The sequence below is a fragment of the Megascapheus bottae genome, chromosome 12 (genome assembly GCF_031878675.1).
Source record: "Megascapheus bottae isolate mThoBot1 chromosome 12, mThoBot2.hap1, whole genome shotgun sequence".
Lineage (NCBI taxonomy): Eukaryota > Metazoa > Chordata > Mammalia > Rodentia > Geomyidae > Megascapheus > Megascapheus bottae.
In genome coordinates this window covers 8680019-8703443 of record NC_143520.1, presented here as the reverse complement: position 1 = coordinate 8703443, position 23425 = coordinate 8680019, and the positions used below count along the sequence as shown (strand labels likewise).

General features: G+C 35.5%; 1 protein-coding gene across 2 annotated transcripts in view; it reads right to left on the bottom strand.

The window, feature by feature from the left end:
* The window catches only part of Atf2 (activating transcription factor 2), a 78847-nt gene that overhangs the window by 43841 nt on the left and 11581 nt on the right, over window positions 1–23425 (bottom strand). For both annotated transcript variants that reach the window (XM_090342600.1, XM_090342601.1), the window contains exons 2-5: window positions 22490–22594; window positions 14535–14609; window positions 11738–11807; window positions 2106–2202 (exon numbers count right to left, since the gene is read on the bottom strand). In XM_090342600.1, coding sequence (XP_090198726.1) covers window positions 2106–2202; window positions 11738–11807; window positions 14535–14566 — 199 coding nt within the window. In that variant the 5' untranslated portion in view covers window positions 14567–14609; window positions 22490–22594. The remainder of the gene's footprint in view (window positions 1–2105; window positions 2203–11737; window positions 11808–14534; window positions 14610–22489; window positions 22595–23425) is intronic.

Sequence of the window (23425 nt, the reverse complement as noted above, 5' to 3'; positions counted from 1 at the left end):
GGCATCTCACTTAATTTGCAGTATTAAATATAATTGTTTAAATAAATAAATGCAACTTTGGGAAGCTTAAGAGCATGTATTTTGTTTAAGCTTGGCTTCTAGTTAGTTGTTTATAGTCTATTTTGGAAGTAAGCATAATATAAAACATGTATCAGAACAACAGTAAAGAGAAGAAAAATTAAAACATGAGCCATAAAAACGAGACATTGTTTATTATTATTTACTGAACCTATCTTATTTTATCAGATTACTCAGAGAAATATATGTCACGTCAAAAAATAATATGGATAATTTATCTGGAAAAATACCAACTATACTGACCTAAAATATTTTTTGAAATGTTATGTACATTAACATATGAATTCATATACATATGTATTCACCAAATGAAGCCCATGTTGAATGGAAAACAGCAAATTTACAAGTTTTGATAATTTAGTCTTAATATTTTCAAGGCTACTTGTTCATATTTAGTTTTGGTAGTACATTAACACTTTGGTTGCATTTTATATATTTTAGGAAATCAATTTATAGGTTATATCACTAATCTAATCTAAACTAAATAAAAAGCACTCTGTTAAGAAAGATTTATTGTTTAAGATAAAATACCCATTTGTTAAATAAGTACAGTATTCCTACAGTATGTATTACTATTTTTTCTTTGCCTCTTTATTTAATATTAATACCCAGAGTAATAGTATTTTTAATATACTCTAATAGTATTGTATTTTTACTATACTGTAACAGTATCATTACTATATAAAAACATGTTTATATTAAAATGACACATCTGTCATACATATTAGACACCATGTTGGCCTGTCTCAGATATATTAGTAATACCAGAATTACTGTAGGGCCTTTAGTGTCATAAGTTTACCTACTAATCTTTAATATATGCTCTATTCTTAGTCCCTAACCTCCAATGATCTCTAAAATCATAGATAGTAAGGGTCTCGTGGTTATGCCATGCTATGTTACGTTACATTATGCTATGGGAGGGAAAAGTCTAAAAATAAAATTCACAAGCAAAAATTACTTTTATTGATATTTAGTGAAACTGTCAAACTTGAGAAGTCAATATAGTATAAATGTTCAAAATGCAGAATGCATATGATGACTGATCATTAAATATATCCTATAAACCCGCATTTTATTTACACATCATATACTATTAATCTTAATATGTTAGTAAAACATGTTCAAGTGCTATTAGAATATGCTCTATTTTTATATTGTATTAAATGTAATTAGATAGGAAAGTTATTCCCAGGAACCAACTTCAAAATATTTCTTGAGTTAAAAGTTTACAGGGGAAAAAAAGAAAGAAATTTTACAAAGAAAATGCTGTAAGAAAGCAACTATGTAGGAAACAAGAACCTTCATGTCTAGAGTTATTTTTTATGATATGTAAATCTGTACTTAGGCAGAAACAGTTCTAAATTTTATATAAAATGATATAGGCTTTCTTTTTTTATAATACTTAGAAAATATTTAAGTATATAAAATGATACCTAATATATATACTTACATACACATGGATGTGTGTATATGTATCTAAATACCAGAGAGCTAATCAGCATGGAATGACTAATCAATGCATGCATTAGGTCCATTTCTTTTTCACTTTTATGAAAAACAATTATCTGCTTCTGATGATGTGGTACGGTCATGGGGTCACACACATAAAACAGACTCAATTTAGATTTCCTTATTGAGACTCATTTTTAATACTTTTTACATAAATACTACTTTGCTCTATCTCTAAACAGTAAAAACATGATCATTTTCCATGTTAATACAGCCTTACACTAACTACCACACTATTTCAGTTCTCATATAAGTATAAAATCTATGGATGCTACAGATATTCCAAGGATTCTAATTAAACTGTCATTGAAATCTATATTTGAAAAGCACACAAAAAAATGAAATGGTGAGAAGGAAACATGGACATGTGATGGGCAAAATAATGTTGCCTACAGTTACTGTAAATGATGTCACTGGAATATCACCAGACTATAATATTTATGAAGAATACACAAAAATTGTGCACATAGTAGGTGAAATATGTATATAAGCTATTAATAAAAGCATATACTAACCAGCCACAATGACACTGTCATTACGTGCTGGACCAAATTTCAGTGTCATCTCATGTTTATGTTTATGGACAGCCAAATGATCCTCGTTGGTAAAACGCTGTGGCAAAAAGTTTTAAAATATAGTTAAGATTTTCATTTGATCAAATAGTAAAATGATAAGGAAATTAATTTCCACAACATGTAAAACACCACTAACAGTGAAATAGCAGTTTGAAAACTAAAAAAGTCTACCATTGGTATAAACACACTAGATTTTCAACTAAATCACAGACCCATTACCAAAGAGTAAGCAAAACCAATTAGAATATTACTGGTAACATAAATTATTTGAAAATAAAGCCTGAGATAAGAAAACTTTATGTAAACTTTATCCATAAAAATGGACATTAAAAAAATATCAGAGTAGAAATATATACTCTTGGTACAATAACCTTCAAAGAAAGTACTGCATTTACCTAGACTTAAGGTTACTTACCACTTTTTTTTTGTGCCAGTCCTGGGGCTTGAACTCAGGGCCTGAACATTGGCCTTGAGGTATCTCAAGGCTAGAGCTCTACCACTTGAGCCACAACACAATTTCTATTTTTTCGAGGAACTGAACCTGGGTCTTCCTGCATGACAGGCAAGCACTCCACCACTAAGCCAAACTCCTACCCCTTACTTACCACTTTTTCTTTCCCTCTCTCTCTTTTCCTTCCTTCCTTCCTTCCTTCCTTCCTTCCTTCCTTCTCCTTCCTTCCTTCTCCTTCCTTCCTTCCTTCTCCTTCCTTCCTTCCTTCCTTCCTTCCTTCCTTCCTTCCTTCCTTCCTTCCTTCTTTCTTTCTCCTTCCTTCCTTCCTTCCTTCCTTCCTTCCTTCCTTCCTTCCTTCCTTCCTTCTTTCTTTCTGTCCTGGGGCTTGAACTCAGGGCCTAGGCACCGCCCTTGGACACTTTTTGCTCAAGGCTAGTACTCTGCCACTTGACCCACAGCACCACTTCTGGCTTTTTCTGTGTATGTGGTTCCAGGGAATCAAACTCTAGGGATTCAAGCATTATAGGCAAGCACTCTACCACTAGGCTATGCTCCCAGCCCCAGCACTTTTTAAATAACAATTTTCCTTAAAAATACCCATTCTGGTCAAATTAAGAAATAAATTAAGCTTTATATTACTACATAAATAAAAAACATCTTTGTTATAATCCAGCAAAGAATTAGCAACCAATAAAATAAATCAGTTCATTTTAATACAGAAGACTGCTGGAATACTTTTCTTAGAGACTGAATATTACTGCAGGGCTGATATTATTTTATTGCTTTTTTTTTTCCCCTTGCTGGTCCTGGGGCTTGAACACAGGGTCTGGGCACTGGTCCTGAACTTTCTTGATTAAGGCTAATGCCATACCATTAAAGCTACAACCCCACTTCCTGCTTTTGGTAGTTAATTGGAGATAAGAGTCTCAAAGCCATTCTTGCTCAGGTTGGCTTTGAACTCTGATTCTCATATTTCAGCTTCCCAAGTAGCTAGTATTACAGGAATGAACCCAAAGCACCCAGCTATCTTATTACTTCTTATAATTTTATATTAAAATGTTTAATGTTTTACATTCCACACAATAAAAACATCTTTTTTCTTTTGATTTTTGTTGTTGTTGTTGGTTGTAGGGCTGGGCATTGTCCCTGAGCTCTTCAGCTCAAGGTTATCATTCTACCACTTGAGACACAGTACCACTTCTCACAACAAAAATACCTTAAGGTTCCAAAGAATCTTACAATGTGGTATGTTTCCATTGAAGGCAATCATTAAACATGAGTAAATAAATTAATTTTGGTATAGATTATCTTTTTTTTTTTTGCCATTCCTGGGCTTGGGCTCAGGGCCTGAGCACTGTCCTTGGACTTTCTCAAGGCTAGAACACTACCACTTGAGCCTCAGCACCACTTCTGGCTTTTTTTAAATGTATGTGGTACCTAGGAATCAAACCTAGGTCTTTGTGCATGCTAGGCAAGCACTTTACAACTAGGCCAAACTCCTGGCCCAGATTATCTACTTTTTAAGTTGCAAAGTTGACAAATTAATAGATTAAAAGAACTTGGAAAAAGTTCTAGGATTTGTATTAGACCACTACCTTCTCTGTTTGGATTTTAATCATAGATATTCAAATCAAAGAGTGACTAGGGCTGGTGATATACCTCAGTAACCACAAGATCTCATGCCTTAAACATCAAAACTACCTGTAGTTGGAGGCTGGTGGCTCATACATGTAATCCTACATAATCAGGAGGCTGAGATCTGAGAATCAAGGTTTGAAGACAATCCAGCAAGAAAAGTAAAAGAAACTCTTATCTCCAATTAACCGCAAAAAGCTGAAAGTAGAGCTGTGTCTCTGAGTGGCAGAGGACTAGCTTTGAGCAAAAGAGCTCAGTGAAAGCATCCAAGCCCAAAGTTCAACCCCAATCCCAATACTCTGTCTGTCTGTCTGTCTGTCTGTCTGTCTGTCTGTCTGTCTGTCTGTCTCTCTCTCTCTCTCTCTCTCTCTCCCCCATCTTTGGTATAGACCATTTACTCTGTATAAAACATAAAAATGGCCAGGCGCTATGGCTCATGCCTGTAATCTTAGCTACTCAGGAGGCTGAGATCTGAGGATCAAGGTCCAAAGCCAGCCCAGGCACAAAAGGACCTGAGATACTTATCTCCAGTTAACCTCTAGAAAACGGAAAGTGGGGCTTGGCTCCAGGGTAAGGGTGGTAGCCTTGAGCTGAAGAGCTCAGGGACAACACCTAGGCCTAGGGACACCTAGCTCAGGGACAGTGCCAAGTCCCATGACCCACAAAAAACAAAACAAACATCAACCATTCTCCTAAATAAAAATAGCAAGAAGGACTACAATAAATATGAGATCACACAGGTATTAAGAAAAATAAAAGCAGTATAAATTCCTTTATAGGATTCATAGATCAAATTTATATAAATGTTCTTTTATAAAGGGATTGATTACATTGCTTATATACAGACTGATATAATTTCCAATGTGAAGGACAAAATACATTCAAATTGGCCCTTTATTTTATCATCTTTTTTTTTTTTTTTTGCTAGTCCTGGGCTTGAGCTCAGGGCCTGAGCACTGTCCTTGGACTTTCTCAAGGCTAGAGCTCTATCACTTGAGCCTCACCACCACTTTTGGCTTTTTTCTATGGATGTGGTACCGAGGAATTGAACCCGGGTCTTCATGCATGCTAGGCAAGCACTCTACCACTAGGCCAAACTCCCAGCCCCCAAAATTGGCCCTTTATATATGTGAATTTGACCTTGACTATCAACTGAGAAAGTTTATTTACTTTTAACAAGAAAACTTTCTGGTTAAATAGTCACTAGGGATACTTACACATACAATATGTATTTTTTTCAACGAATACTAATAAAGCAATTAAAAACATGCTAAAATAGAGCTTTGTCATACAGAATATACTTGAGATGATTCCTGGTTAAACTAACAGGCTTATTTAAACAATATGTTTTCTAAAAATATTTATAATCAGGAGCCAGGAGTTTGGCCTAGTGGTAGAGTGCTTGCCTAGCATGCACAAAGACCTGGGTTTGATTCCTCGGTACCAAATACATAGAAAAAAGCTGGACGTGATGCTGAGGCTCAAGTGGTAGAGTGCTAAGCCTTGAGAAAGTCCAAGAACAGTGCTCAGGTCCTGAGCCCGAGCCCAAGCCCAAGACTGGCAAAAAAAAAAAAAAATTATAATCATATTATTAGCAATATCAACACACTAAATTCATATAATAAGCAAACCCAAAGCAACCCAAAGCAAAACCCATAAGGTATGTACAAGAACAAGACATTATATAGCCTAACAAACAACGGGAAAGGTTTTTTTGCTTTTGGTAGATTAGGTAACTGTGGAATAGGTAACTCATCTTTCTTAAAAGGCTAAAAAAGGTAGAAAAACATAACAAATGGGATCAAAGTTAATTGTTCCCATAATAAATTACTGTGAGCAATTAAGGCAAGCACAGATATCTGAGAAATCTGTTTGCAAACTTCTGTTACTCTTACAGAATTTCCTAAGAGACCATTGTTTTTCTACTTGTATCCAGGTTATACCGATTTCTAGCTAGTGTAGTAAAGAGGAATCATTAAGTTTTCAGCCTTCAAAATAGTATATTTTACTATTTTTTTATTATTGAAAAATTCTATTCAATATAGGAAGTAATAGACAAAGTCCAAAGTCCAGTCCACTGAGACTTTAGACTAAAACTCATCTATATCACTTCTCTAAAACAGAGAGGTTGTAATGTTCAATTATTTTGCCAGAGAAATTATTTGCTTTTTTGTCTTTGTTTTTTCCTTTTTTTTTTGAGGGGGGGGTTATTGGAGATAGAATCCAGGACACTGCACTCACTAGGAAAGCGCTTTGCCACTGAGCTATATCCCAGCACAAAGAAATTATCTTCAATGAGAATGACATCAAAGCAAAGAAATTCCCAATAAAACAGAAGAGTAGCAATATAAAGTGAATGTTTCTGGTGAAAATCCTTGGGACTTGAACTTGGGGCCTGAGTGCTGTCCCTAAAACTTCTCTTGCTCAAGGCTAGCACTCTATCACTTCTGGCATGAGTCAACAGCATCAGGCCAGAAGTGTGGTTTTGAAATAAATATTGTAGTGAAGGAATGCATGTATGTCTAAATTTTGATGTGCTTTCTTCTTTACTCAAATCTTCCAGACTTCTTCCCCCCAGTTCTTATGAATAATTGACCTATATTATCCTATCTAAGGCCAGTTCTTCCACTTGAGCGCTGGACTACATCCATCATAGAGACTCTGGACTCTACTCCTCCAACGGCCCTTTGTGTGGTGACAAATATGCTGAGATATTCTTATACTGACATGCATGGCAATCAAAAAGCTCCATCTTCAGCTCTACATCCTTCTCTAGCTACTCCATCCATTGTTCTTTTAAGCTACAGTCCAATAAAGAGCTGTCTTACAATGTCTCAACTTTTAGTTCCCATTTCTCCCTTCCTTCATCCCATTCCCTTCACACAGTTGTTACTTGTACTTACGTTATTTTTTTTTATCCAGTTTGGTAAGAATCTTTGTATTTCTAATATCCTATTAACAATATAACTAATTTTGAAACATTCTTTTCTACTTAACTTCCTGGACTCAATTTCCCTCACTGGCTGCTGTATCTTAACCTGTCATGGTATACTAGACTGCCCAAAAGTTGTTTTCTCATTCTTTTCTTCACTCTCAACCTTCTCTTTAATATTTTAATATCAAAATAAAATTATGTAGATAGGGGAGTTATTTTTATAAGGTTACAAAATTTTGATTGCTAAAATATTATAAATAAAATATTAGGAGATGGAAATGGGAAGAATGCTATTTTGAACTCAGAGGAATCTTGAATAGAATTCTATCCTGTTAATATTTCCATATATTATGTATTTAATGTCTTTTAAGAATTTAATCTCTTATGATACACATATACATATACAAAGTGTTCAGCAATCAGTTTATCTTCTATGCATGTATGTATATATGTATATATATGTGTGTGTGTACTATTCCTAAACTTGTTGGGCTCAAGGCTAGCACTCTACCACTTGAGCCATAGCCCCACTTCTGACTTTCTAAGTAGTTTATTGGAGATAAGAGTTACATGAACTTTCCTGCCCAGACTGGCTTCAAATCATGATCTTTCAGAGCTTAGGCTCCCTGAGTAGCTGGGATTACAGCCACAAGTGCCTGGCTATTTAATAATCTAGTTAAGTACATTTAAGTTAATAATAATAATAATAATAATAATGAGTACTAGTATATTAGTAAGGGTTTAATCACAGGACAACAAAACCCATTCTGACGATTTTCTACCAAAAAAAAAAAAAATCATGTAAGGACTTATTTGAAGCCAAGTCTCCAAGAACACTCAGAACAAAATAGCAAAACTGTCAATATGCAGAAGCATATTCTATTAGCTGTTGCTACAGTTTGAGTATCCCTTCAAAAATCCATGGGTTAAATGCTTGTTCCCTATGAAAGTGCTATAGGAGGTGTGGAATCTTTTGAGAGAGCTTTGTGAGGGGTTCTTTGGTTGCTAGAGGACTGAGGGCCTCCAGTCTTTTCCAGTCTTTTCCTTATTCCCTTCACTCCTTGGCACATAGTATAAGCTGTTTTTGTTTGTTTGTTTTGTTTTTTTTCTACCTTCTGTTACCACCATGATGGGCTTTCCTGTATCAGGCTCAAAGTAACAGGGTAATCAATTACACTGAAACTTACAAATCAGTGAGCCAAAATAAATCTTTCTTCTTTCTAAGTTTATTATCTCAAGTATTTTGTTAAAGTGACAGGAAGGTGAATAACAGTTATAATCCAGGAATTATAGTCTTATGTGCTCATTCAATTCAAACTAGCAAAATGGATAAATTCAATAATATAAACTTTCTTCCCATTTAAGTCAGTACTAAATTCATGAAATTAAACTATGACCTTACATATTAGAAATAATAAATCTGCAGGGGTGGGGGGAGGGAAATGGGGACCAAGACATGAGAAAGGGTATCAATGTTTGTGAAGTAATGTACCTTCTACCTGGTGAATATAATGTAACCCTTCTATTAATTACAATGAAAAATATATGAAAAAAAAGAAATAATAAATCTGGTTGTTGGAACCTAGAATCATACCTAGAATTCTAGTTGCAATGGAATCTACAAATTATACGTCTTTTAACTTTCTGGAGATGCTTACTGCAAAGGTAGAGGGATTAAGACAATAAGATTCTGGAATAAGAGCTGCTAGAGTGGTAAACAGGACAGAATATAAAAGCCCAGAAATGTGTAAAATATCATGTGATTTTCCAGAAAGAAAGCAAGTAGTTTAGAGGAGAAAGAAGAATCTTTCAACAAGTTGAAAAAAAAAAAAAACATATTAGCAAAGAAAGACACAAAAATTACTTCAAGATAGTACAGAGACCTAAATGAAAAAACAAGCCTTCAGAGAAAAAAAATACATTTTTGATGTAAGCATACGTAAACATTTCTTTTTCTTTTTTTCTTTTTCCAGTAGTGAGGCTTGAACTTTGGGCTTGGGTGGTCCCTGAACTCTCCAACTCAAGGTCAGCGCTCTACTACTTGAGCCACAGCACCACTTTTGGCTTTTTCAGTATATATGGTACCAAGGAATCGAACCCAGGCCTTTATAATACTAGGCTTTATACATACTACCACTAGACCAAACTTGCAGCCTGGTAAAAGTTTCTTATACAACTCACAGAATACAAAAATTGTAAGAGAAAAATGTCACAATTATTAGACTATTAAAATCAGGAACATTTGCTCATCCAAAGATATTACTATGGAAGTGAAGGGCTGATTCAAGCAATAATAATGCAAAGATCTGAAAATATACTTCACACAAAAATTAAATATACAGCCAGGAGGATCACACCTGTAATCCTAGCTACTCAGGAGGCTGAGATTTGAGGATCATGCTTGAAGCCAGCTGGGCAGAGATTATGTGGGACTTTTATCACCAAGTAAACATCAAAAAGCCAGAAATGTGTACTGTGTATGCACAAACACACTCAAAAGAGAAAGTAAAAGAAATACCAATTATTGAAACACCTTTGTACAACAAAAGATGAAAATGATAAAGAAAACAATTAAGTAGACCTATACAAAGTATTTATGTACAGCTACTAGTTACATTAATAAATGAGAGCTAAGCAACACCAACAAGAAAAATACAGATCTCCACACATAAAGATGATAAAAATGTAAGGCTATCAATACCAACACTGACAATGATATGCCATAGTTAAACTCATAAATTAGTGATGGGAATGTGAAATGTGTGTTTGGGAAAGCAACTTGATAATTTCCTGAAAAGTTAAACATGGATCTATCACATGATTACATTATACATTTCTGTATGTGTTCATACAAAGACTTAATTCATATCAACTTTCTTTGTGTTAAACTAAAATCTGAATGAATGAATAACTGTAAAATAGTGAAATGAAAAGGAATTATTTATTAATCATATGACATGTAATTCATGTGATAGACACTTAATCCTGAAAGTAATTTGTTAATAGTATTTGAAGGCAGGGCCTTAGGACAGTAATTAGAATTATATAAGGTCACGATGATAGGTTTTTTATGATGCAGTTAGCTTTATAACAAAGGAAAAGAGATCTAAATTAGTCAGCTTGCTCTGTCTTAGATGATATTCAATCCTGTCTAGAGATTTCTGCAGGATTCCTTCTATGAAAACTCTCACTCAATGTGGCCCTCTAACTTTGAGAGTTTAAAACTGTGACCTAACTAAATCTCTTTTTGTTTACAAATTACTTAGCCCCAGTCTATGGTTTTTAGTTATGTCAAGAGTAAATTAAGTCAACTGAGAAATAATACTATGCAGTATGAAAGAAATCAAATGTATATTCAGTATTATTTCACTTATATAAAATTCTACAAAATATAAAAAAACTATAGTCATAAAAGCCAGAGCAATGATTGATAAGGGTGAAAGGAGCTACAGATGAGTATGTGGCAATATTGTAACTCACTATTTTGACAGTGCTAAGTTTCATAAGCCTATATAAGGTGCCCATATAAATATATATATGTAAAGTATGTTAAAACACTAAATAGTATACTATAAGAATATGTCAATTATAATATTGTATGTCAATTATCTCACTTTGAAATACTAATTAAGCAAAATAAGAACCACAAAGTACTTTAATATTTACAATTTATAGTCTGTATATTTAAGTACTTTATGATTTTACTATGTTAAGTTTATTGTTTTTTCCTTAGTGTCTATAGCTATTTTAAGACTGTGATAATAGCAAAGATTAATAGCTGAGTGACTTATTAAAAAGTCAAATATTACTTTTCTGAAACTGCTCCAATACATGCTATATATCAACAGTGTTAGACTTATGAACATTAATATATTAGTGACATACTCTTAGGGGTAAATGTTATTTTCATATGAGTTCAATAAGTAAAACAGTATCTTTACATATGATATCTCTGATTTCAAAGCAGGCATTTTATCAATGATTTTCACCATAATCAGTCAAATCAATATACCTTTCCCCCCACCCCTATGGGTCATGGAGCTTGAATTCAGGTGCTGTCCCTGAGCTCTTCAACTCAAAGCTACACCCTACCCCTAGGCCTGGGCATTGTCCCTGTGCTCTTCAGCTCAAGGCTACTGCCCTACCCTAGAGCCAAGCCCTAATTTTCTAGAGGTCAACTGGAGATAAAAGTCTCAGGTTCTTTTGTGTCCAGGCTGGCTTTGAACCTTGATCCTCAGATCTCAGCCTCCAGAGTAGCTAGGATTACAGGTGTGAGCCACCACGCCCAGCTTCAAATCAATATACTTTTAATCTTGGAATTTTTATATCATGATTTCCACCTTTCAATTACAAAATACCCTCCTTCTACTACCCCACATTAGCTTGTACTGAAGAAAAATAATTTTTTAAAGTTTCATGGTTATTTGTTGTTGTTCTAACTCAATCCTGAAGATTATAAGAAAATCCTTACATTCCATCATCTCTGTTGTAATAAGTGGAACACATCATGATTTAAAGTAATTGATATTTTTAAAGTATCAAATATATTACCTGGCCACATCCAGGGGCAGTGCATAGAAAGGGTTTGTCATCACTCATATTCCACAGGTCCTTGTATTGCCTATAACAAAAACCAAGAGATAGTGAAATGCTTTACACTATATATATTGTATAAAACACACACATTATACTTCACAAACACTTTGAGGTACTCTCATTCTGTGGCCTCAACGTTGACTTGAAACTCAGAACCTTGATGTCTCTGCTTCTGAGGTACACTGGGGCTTGAACTCTGGCCCTGGATGCTCAAGGCTATCACTATACTTGAACCACAGTTACCAGCTTTTTGGTAACGAATTGGAGACAAAGAATCTCACAGACTTAACTGTGTAGGCTGGCTCTAAACAACAATCCTTACATCTCAGCCTCCTGAGTAGCTAACAGGCATGAGCCACAACTGCCCAGGGATATATATTTTTAAATGAAGACTAATTTCAAATATAAATCTCAAGATATAATTTTCACTAACCTTAGTAATGTTTCTATGTGGATATGAAATAAAACACTGGCATTTTAATTATCCTCTACTTTACTTTTATGAAAGTAGACAAATCCACGCAATATATATAATTTGCTTGACAGAAAAAATATCCAGTTCAATAGAAAATAAACACATAGTAAAATAAACACATTTCAGTCATTCATACTAGGCAGTCTTTTGAGGATATAATTATATGATGAGGCTATAATATATAATTATAGAAATAGTGCAAGATTTTTAATCTTCAGTCCAAAATTATTGTCAAATGGTTTTATCTATTGTCAAATAATATCTATGCTATTCTTCCAAAATACGAATTTGTCTAAAACCAAAATTTTAAATATCTTCTGAAAGTTACTCCTCTTTATATGCTATTGAAAAATCTTGATGGTATATACAAAAATAAAAGAAACAGATGCTGGCCTCCAGAAATCTATGCTCCTAGATAAAGGAGATAAAACAATACAGTCCATGATGGATTGGTTTTAGGATTTCATATAGATATCAAAATATGCAAATACCCATGTCCTCTAATACAAAAAGTGTTATCCTTTCCTTTGCATACTCTAAATCACTATAGGTTACTTAAAATTCCTGATACAACGTAAATGCCTTATTTATTTATTTACTTTCACCATATTTAGGCCTGAAGTTGCATCAGAGGGGTCTCTCTTTATTGCTGATCTTTTCAAACCCTCAAATTTCTAATCTTCTATTGGTAGCACAGCTGGAATCATCACCTAGCCTTCTGAGGTAAGGATTTTTCTTTTTAAACCAGCATTCTAGGATGTTTCCTCCTAATTTATCAAAAATTTTGGCAAAGCATTTATATACTTAAAAAAATCCATGTGTGAGCTGGGCGAGGTAGCTCACACCTGTAATATTAGCAACTCAAGAGGCTGAGATCTGAGGATCACAGTTCAAAGCCAGCCCAGGCACTAAAGAACGCGAGACTCTCCAATTAACCACTAGAAAACAGGAAGTGGTGCTGTAGCTCAAGGGGTAGAGCTAAAGACCTCAGGGATAATGCCGAGGTCCAAGAGTTCAAGCCCCACAAGGATTTTGGCCTAATGGTAGAGTGCTTGCCTCGCATGCACAAAGACCGAGGTTCGATTCCTTGGTACCACATACTTAGAAAAAGCTGGAAATGGTGCTGTGACTCAAGTGGTAGAGTTCTAGCCTTGAGAAAGCCCAAGGGCAGTGCAATAACAACAACAAAAAACAAAAAAAACCCAAGAGTTCAAGCCCCATGACAAAAAAAAAAAAAAAAAAGTGTGTTCACAGCAGATACTACTTTATGTTTTATGCATAAATACAATAATCACTGAGAATACTCAAGTTCTAGGTAGTCATAAGTAGCCTTACTTATAAAAATCTGTGAAGTCTGAGAAGAGAATTTTGACTCCTTTCTCAGTCATAAATTGCATCGAAAGAGATTTGGGGACAAAATGGTCTGAACTTCTGGTTTCTGGTTCAACATAGAGGTTGGAAGTCATCACTTCTATCTTTACAACATAAATACAATGTAAATAGTTACTATTTTAAAAAGTCTGAACAAATTGAAATCATCTACTATTATAACTATATCAGAGAATTGGAATTCAAGGGCAAACTGACACACTGCAAAGTTGGACAAGGGTAGATAACGAAGTTAGTTTATTGGGAGTGGAAGCCTACTGCTGCATTCAGTCCTGATTAGGAGACAGAAACTCTTTTTACCCCTTCCCTTTCCTATTTCAAATTAATAAATAAATGTATATACAATATTCCAGGTAACAAAGTCAATACAGTAACTATATGATATTAACCAAAGAACAAAAGAGAAGAAAAATAACATAGTACATTAAGAACAACAATCACATAAAGCTCTTGTTTCCTTATCCTGGAGGATTACAATAGCATAAAACCTAGATACATAAGGTCTTCTAAGGTGAGGCTAAATGGAAAGGTCTCTACGAGATAGAAACTCTTAACTGATTAATTGCCAGAGACACAATGTAGGCTGGCTTGAGAAATAACTATTTGGAGTCCTGTATGGTTTAGTAAGGGGAACAGAGAAAGACAACAGTAGAATATTTTAGATTTGATTGCCTATAGTTACAGCAAATAATAAACAAACCCACTCCCTAGCTAGGTAATTTCAAAGGCTCATTTACCTCGGTTCATGTTATCTGAAATATCATATTCAGCTTTCAATAACATATTTCAAAGATACACTACAAAGACAATCATCTAGTAAAACCTATGACAATTTTATATGAAATACAAATAACAGAAGCTGAAAAATACCAACTACTGTTCACATACCTGGCTGAATTCACATGCAACTTGAATTTCATAAGTTGAACAACTTATCACATCCTCTTTTTCATGGCAAGGACACTGAAAAACAAAGTAAGTTTCATATTAATAAAAACAGCTTTAAAACACTTCTTGAAAATAGTAAAAAATAAAAGCATTGAAATTGTGCTGGGATACTACTACCATTCAAATTTTCATTTACTATTGAGAATTTTAATTTTTCTTTTGCCTGTACTGGGGTTTTGAACTCATCATCATCAGCTTGACTGCTTAGCTGGTTCCACTACTTGAGCCACACTGCCAACTGATTTTATCTGTTATTTTGGAAATGGAGTCTTGTACTTTTTCTGCCCACACTGGCCTGGAACCATGAATCTCAGTCCCCCAAGGTGTGAGTCATGGAGCTTGAACTCAGGGTCTGGATGCCCTCTCTGAGCTTCTCCCCAACCCCTACCCTAGTCCTGGGATTGAACTCAGGGCCTGAGCATTCTTCTTGGGCTTTTTCAAGGCTAGAGCTCTACCACCTGAGCCACAGCACCATTTCTAGCTTTCTTCTATGTATGTGGTACCAAGGAATTGAACCCAGGTCTTCATGCATGCTAAGTAAGCACTCTACCACTAAGTCAAATTCCTAGCCCGTCCCTGAGCTTTTTTACTCAAGGCTAGCACTTAATTGGAGGTAAGTCTCAGAGACTTTCATGTCCCAGCTGGCTTTCTACTGTGATCCTCAGATCTCAGCCTCTTAAGTAGCTATCTTTATAGGCATGAGTCACTAGGATCCAGCTCTACTAAGAATTTTTATATTGGTAGTTTAGTGCTCCTAAAATAGGAAATGCCTTTACTCTGTCAAATGGCTAAGATAAAAAATTTATCTTTAGCTTTTAGTGATATAATTAAGAGAAACCATTAAAAGAATGAAAGTTTCTACTTTGAAGATAAGAGAAACAAAAATCTAAGAGGGATGTAGTGCCTGTAATCCCAGAACTAGAAAAGCTGAAGCAAGAGAACTGTGATTTTGAGGCCAGTCTAGGCTACATGGACTGTTTGAGGCCAGTATGAGATACACAGCAAAATCAGAGAGTGAAGAACAGAGAACAAGATAAAAAGGAAACCAGAGACCAGGAGTTTGGCCTAGTGGTAAGAATGCTTGCCTAGTATTTATTCAATTTTGATCAGAATCTCAGCATAATCCATCAAAATTAATGTGTTCCAGAATATAGTTAATCTATATAAACTACTTCTTTCATAACTTTACCATTTGATTATTCGATATTAGTTTAAGAACAATACAAGCAGAGCATATGGGCTATTTTTTTTGGCCAGTCCTGGGGCTTGAACTCAGGGCCTGAACACTGTGCTCAGTCTTTCTCAGGGCCAGCAATCTACCATTTAAGCCACAGCACCACTTCAGGCTTTTTCTCTGTATGTGGTACCAAGGAATTGAACCCAAGGCTTTTATGCATGCTAGACAATCACTCTACCACTAGGTCACAACACTCCCAGTTCAGTGGGCTATTTTTAAACTCTGCCAATGATTTATCTTATATTGACTGAAATCCCATCTGTTGGTAAAATATATTTTCATCTAAGTAAGCTCGTAGTGATAGAACAAAGTTATCTTTTTCATACTTTTGCTTTCAAGAATGTCTTAGAAAAACTGGATGATTTCTGTGCAGAAATATGTAACTAGCTACAGTTTTGAGTCTACTGTGTAAGAGATAGGAAGAATAAAGTTTCTTCTTTGCGCCATACAAATTTGCATCTGGTAGAATTCCATTTCTCCAGCATATCTAACTATTCAATGTCGCCTGTGATGAAAGGGAAAATAGTATCTAAAATAAAGCTACACGAAGTTCAGTTAAAAAAATGTATATAATAACTATATACAGACACAAACATGAAAAGTAACAAGCAGTTGTTTGGCTGTATCTAAAAAACTTTCACCCTTCAGAGTGGTTAAGAATATAACATTAGGCCGGGAGTGTGGCCTAGTGGTAGAGTGCTTGTCTAGCATGCATGAAGACCCGGGTTCGATTCCTTGGTACCACATACATAGAAAAAGCCAGAAGTGGTGCTGAGGCTCAAGTGGTAGAGCTCTAGCCTTGAGAAAGTCCAAGGACAGTGTTCAGTCCCTGAGTTCAAGCCCAGGACTGGCAAAAAAAAAAAAAAAAAAAAAAAAAAAAAAAAAAAGAATATAACATTAGCCGGTGCTGGTGGCTCACACCTGTAATCATAGCTACTCAGGAGGCTAAGATCTGAGGATGACGATTCAAAGCCAGCCTAGGCACTAAAGTCTGTGAGATTCTAATCTCTAATTAACCAGTAGAAAATTGGGAGTGCTGCTGTGGCTCAAGTGGTAGAGTACTAGCCTTGAGCTCAAGAATTCAGAGACAATGCCCAGGCCCAAAGTTCAAGGCCCACAAACGACAAAAAAAAAAAAAAAAAAGGGCAACTAGTTCAAGTGGTAGAATTCTACTTCCAGCTTTAAAGGTGGTTAAATGGAGATAACCTCAGACTTTTCTGCCCCTGCTGGCTTCAAACCACAATCCTCAGATCTCAGCCTCCTGAGTAGTTAGAATTACAGGCATAAGCAGGGCGCTGGTGGCTCACGCCTCTAATTGTAGTTACTGAGAGCTGAGGATCACAGTTCCAGCCCAAGCACTAAAAGAATTACAGGCATAAGCCTCTGGCACCTGTCTTGATAACTTCATATTCATTCACATTCTCTGTCTCTGTCTCTCTCTTTTTTGCCAGTCCTGGAGCTTGAACTCAGGGCTGGGGCACTGTCCTTGAGTTTTCTTAAGGCTAATGCTCTACCACTTAAGCCATAGCACCACTTCTGGCTTTTTCTGTGTAAGTGGTACTGGGGAATAGAACCCAGGGTTTCATGCATGCTAGGTGAGCACTCTACCACTAGGCCACGTTCTCAGCCCCAATAACTTCATTCTTAAATGTAGACTCTGTCTTGAAGATTACTGATACATACTACATCATTGAGAATTTTCAGAATACCTTCATGATAGAAGATAGCCCATAGCCCATATTAAACACACACACACACACACACACACACACACTCACACACACACAAACACACACATACACGCATATTTATACAAAATTCTAGAACAAAAATTATTGTGAGGGACGCCAGTTGCTCACACCTGTTATCCTAGCTACTCAGGAGGCTGAGATCTTAGGATTGTAGTTCCAAGCCAGCCTAAGCAAGAAAGTCTGTGAGACTCTTATCTCCAATAAACTACTCAGAGAAATCCAGAAGTGGTACTGTGCCTCTAGTGGTAAAGCACTAGCCTTAAACAAGAGAAGTTCATAGACAGTGCTAGACTGGATTAAGCTCCAGGACTAGCAATAAATAAACAAACAAACAAGTAAGTGAACAGAAAAGTAGTTGTTTAGGGACAGGAACAGGAGGAATGGGTTGGGGAAATTATAAAGAGGTATAAGGACCTTTCTGTAGTGATAACTAGCATTTGATTATGATGGCAGTTTCATAGCTATTTAAATGTAAGTTAAATCTTCATATGTTGTATACTTCAAATATGAGCCTACATGTCAATTACACTCCCCCTCCCCCAAAAAAATTTTTTTTAACATCTTGGTAGGGCATCAGTGGCTCAACCCAGTAATCCTAGCTACTCAGGAATCTGAACTATCAAGATTGCCAGCCTGGGCAGGAAAAGTTTATGAGACTCTATTCTCCAACTAACAATCAAAAAGCCAGAGGTGGAGCTGTGACTCAAGTGGTAGAGTGATCTTCTTGAGCACAATAAATACACACACACACACACACACACACACACACGCGCGCGCGCACACACACATTTAACTGTTAAGTGTGGATTTCACTTAATATTGATATGAATGATACATACAGAAAAGGTTATATGTTCTTCCACAAGAATACTTTCTCAAACTTCAAATGAGAAATATAAAGACAGCTCTGAGCTAAAGAGCAATAACAATGCTTCAAATATTTGAGAAAGAGGTGGGACAGAAAAATTGAAAACAGTAAATCCCTGAAAATTACAAAGGATATATATATATATACACTATAGGATAATTAATAAATGCACAAGAGGCCTGTGAATTGACATTTGTTTGATGTTGAAGTAGATAAGTAAAAAAGTGAAGATTCTTTCCAGTTTCCTGAAACACACACACACACACACACACACACACACACGTCCTTATTTCCTCTATTTTATTGCTGCAAAGAAATCTCAAACTCATTCAAATTATATTCTGCATGAACTTGAACTCAGGGCATGGATGCTCTCCCTGAGTTTTTCTCAAGGCCAGCACTCTACCACTTGAGCCACAGCACCACTTTCAGCGTTTTCTGAGCAGTTTATTGGTGATAAAGAGTTTCAGATTTTCCTGCCCAAGCTAACTCTGAACTACAATCCTCAAATCACTTCCTGCTGAGTAGCTAGGATTATAGGTATAAGCCACCAGTATCTGGCTCTGAATGTTAATTGTTACAATGTATGCAGAGCATTTTCTGCTATTGGTGTCCTAGAGCTCTTCAGCTCCAGGAGCTCTCTACCACTTGAGCCACATCACCACTTCCTGTTTTCTGGTGGTTAAATGGAGATAAAGAGTCTCACCTTCTTTAGTGTCCATGCTAGCTTTGAATGGCGATCCTCAGATCTCAGCCTCCTGAGTAGCTAGGATTACAGGTGTGAGCCACCATGCCCAGCACAACCAAAATCTTAACACTAAAATGCTAATGGAGTTCTGAAGGAGAGACCATTTATTTTTCCTGATTATATAAACTAAACTACATGGTACAATTTATCATCTACTCAACTCAGACATTATAAGAGGCTTTAATTTTTTCCAAGACTAACACAAAGGAGAAGAAAGGAAGAAAATAAGACTCACCTAGAATATCACCATTTTGATATAATATTAATATTAATATTCTAGAATAAGTATACTAGTCTTGTCAGTATATAAAGGTAATATTTTTAAAATTGTAGAAATAATAAATACAACTTCCTTTCAAATGCAATTACTTAAATTCTGCCATAATACTATATAGCAGTATTATTAACTACATAGTATTAAATCATACAGAAGTAATAGATAAATTTGGTGTTAACTGACTTTGAATCATTTATGAATATATATTTGTAACAAATCTTTGTGAAATGATGATAAATGGCTATGTCAAAATGAAGGCATATTTTGAACACTTTAATTTGCATTACCAAAATGTACTACTGATTTTGTCTTTACAAGTAAAGAACACTGGGTGATAGCTCGTTGATAGAATGTTTGTTTTATAGATGCAAAGCCCATTTCTAGCACTGAAAAACAAAACACAGCCAGGAACTTGTATACAGGCAATTATGCTCCAGAGTTCTGGATAGCTTGAACAATGTATCAAGATTTTATTTCAAAAATACAAACAAGCTTTAAGTGGTGGTTAGTGCTTATAATTCTATCACTTGGGAAGCTGAAACAGGAAAAATCTTGTCTTAAAGAAACAAGTATCAATTTAGGAAGGCTTTTGACTTCAGTATTTTTCCATTTATTTCTCTCTACTTTTTGAGACAGTGTATTGCTATATGAAGGTGGCCTCAAACTGTGAGATCTTCCACCTTCCAAATAGCTAGGATTGGTTATAGGTGTATGCCACTACGGGAGGCCTTCCTTCAGTCATTAAAAAAAAAGGCTTAAAGTTTTTCTCTTGAATATAGATCATAGGCCTTTATCACGTATATTGTTATAGATTGAACTCAGGGCCTGTGCATGGCAGGCAAGTAATCTACAACTGAGCTATAACTCTAGCTCACCAACTTTCTTAAGATACAGATTTCTGAGTGGAGCTTAAAATAGTGGTGCTAGCCTTAAGCAAAAGAGTCAGGGAATTCAAGCCTGAATTCAAGCCCATGACCAGCAAAACCAAAAACACAAAGGTATGGATTTCTGATCATGTACTTCACTCACTGTGCTTCTAATTTTACAATCCTAGCTATTCATCCTACAAATGAGTAGACCTGAGGTCCAGATTTGGCCCAGAAAGTAGTTACAACCTTTTGACGTTATTTTGGGGGATAGTATTAGATCATATTGTGAATAAAACAGGATTCTATAAATCCATGCTGATATAAAAGGATAAACTAACAGCTTGATAGAAAAGGAACAAGATATTTATAGTACGTTTCTATAAAATAAAGTTTAATTACTAAAGTACAGTTCAAAACCCTACCACAGATCATCTTAATAAAACACTCTAAGCATCACCAGAAATAAGGAAAAGCAAAATCGTGTTCCCCTGATAGAATATAGTAAGTAGTATCAGGCCAGGAGTTTGGCCTAGTGGTAGAGTGCTTGCCTAGCATGCATGAAAACCCGGGTTTGATTCCTTGGTAGCACATACATAGAAAAAAGCCAGAAGTGATGCTGAGGCTCAAGTGGTAGAGCGCTATCTAGCCTTGAGAAAGTCCAAGGACAGTGCTCAGGCACTGAGCTCAAGCCCAGGACTGGCAAAAACAACAACAACAACAACAACAACAACAACAAAAAAAATATATATATGTGTGTGTGTGTATGTGTGTGTGTATATATATATATATACATACATAGAAGTGTAACATAGTTAACTTCCTTGTGTATCTGACAAAGTCTACCAGTAGACTACCATATTTTGAAAGATTTTACATGACAGACCCATTTTACTGAGCTAATATCTGCCTTTCTTTTATTGTTATCATTTTTGTGTGTGTGCTGGAACTTGAATTAAAAGGCCTCAGTGCTGTCTTTGAGCTTTTACATTAAAGGCTAGCACTTTACCACATGAACCACAGGTTGATTTCTTGCTTTTCTGGTGTTTAAATGGAGATAGGAGTTTCATAGACTTTACTGCCTGGGCTGGCTTTGAACCTCAGATCTCAACCTCCAGAACAGCTAGGATTATAGGCATGAGCTAGCTACTGGCACCTAACTTGCCTTCTTTTCAGGAGCTATATGTCAAAAGTATATATAAACAGCTTGAAACTCTACTTCTCTACCATCTTAACTGTGGTTGTCACATAGATGTTTGAAAAGAATACACAAGCAAAAGACTTTAATTTCAAATTAATATTTCTGTTTAACTTGAGGCAATCATGTAATAAATTTATTTGATAAAAATTTAATACACATGCAAATAAATTTGACATTTTAGTGGGTTAACATTTTGCCCAAGATATTTATCTCAGGATTAACTCCTGTTACTGGCAGGTGAATCAAGATGTTTATATTGGGAACCTTTGTGAAAGAGGATTCGCTAATCAGGTACGTTTAGGAATCTCTGGAATAAGCCAACATTGTATAAAATAAGTCTTCAGTATGCTTTTACATGTTGACCTACATTCTTTCACCCAAAAGACGTTTCCAAATTTTTTGACCCTAGAAATATTTTTACTAAACATTTACTAAACAACCTAAGTAAACAGGATGTTATAAGGCCAATTAGGAGGAAAGGTGGATCACCATGAAAGGAGAAAGCAAAAACTATATGTGTACCAAAAGGGATAGACCCAGAAAAGCCTTCCTGACACAAGAAAAGAGTAGACACTACCAAAGCCTGCTTATAAAATTTAACCAGTCCCAAGAGGGCATGTGTCAAAATTAGTAAATAGAAAATAATGAAACTTGGGTGACATCTGGGAAGTGTCACTTAGTACTTAACCAATGAGTAAGCAGGGGAAGGGCCTGTGCACTAGGAGGATAAAATGACTACTGCAATAATTCAGGGTATCTCTGTCTACCACACAGTTGATATTTCAAGATCATCATTAACCACTGAAGTCTCTCATTTTTGCTGTATTTTGTGTCTCCAATTTCATTCAGCAAGCTTGGACAGTTGAGTATGTTTCTCACAAGTGATATCTGAGGAATGGTCAAAACAAACAAAACCTTTGCATTTGCTTATTGTCTTTTACCTTTACCTTTCTCACTTGTGGGCCATAAGCTTTACTCACTCTTCTGTGAAGAATCACTCAGCTCTTACCATGTACCATGTAAGAAGTGCTTCAAGTTTCCATTTAGTAACTCTATGGAAAAAAGAAACAGAAAATGGTTAATTTGTTACCATGTAGAATCTGAAAAAAATAGCCTCTTTCATTTCAACTCCTAGTAAAAATTTCTTTTGATATTCTAAATTTTTTATTGTCACTATAAAGGTACAGAGGGGTTAGTTATGTAAGTCAGGTAATGAATACAAAAGTTTTAAAATATTTCACATTTTAAAAATGCCATTTTAATTTTTCCTTTCATTAATATTATTCAATATAAAAGTCAAGTTCTACATGAGAAGGGTATCAAGGTTCTAAAAATAGTGTACCCATTACCCAACAAATGTCACTGTAACCCCTCCATACATTACAATTAAAAAAAAAAAAACTTGGGCTGGGAGTTGGCCTGATGGTAGAGTGCTTGCCTAGCATACATGAAGACCCAGGTTTGATTCCTCAGTACCACATACATAGAAAAATGCTGGAAGTGGTGCTGAGGCTCAAGTGGTAGAGCTCTAACTTTGAGAAAAAAAATCCAAGGACAGTGCTCAGGCCCTGAGCTTAAGACCAGGACTGGGAAAAAACAAAACAAAACACAAAAACAAAAACAAAACTCAGGTTCTTTCTAAAATCTTCAAGGCTCCAGCGACCTGTTTGTCCTGTAGCTTCTATTTCTACCCTTGAAACTGTTATATCAGATAGAAACAAGACAAAAGGCCATGAAAAGGAGAAAACAAATACTTTTTTATCATAATAAACAGAGGGCAGAGAGAAAAGTAGGTGAAATGCCAGTACTGAATCTAAGTACCACATCTTTTGGGAGATTGGCAGTTTTTTCTGTTAGTGCTGAACAATAAAATCCATGAGAGA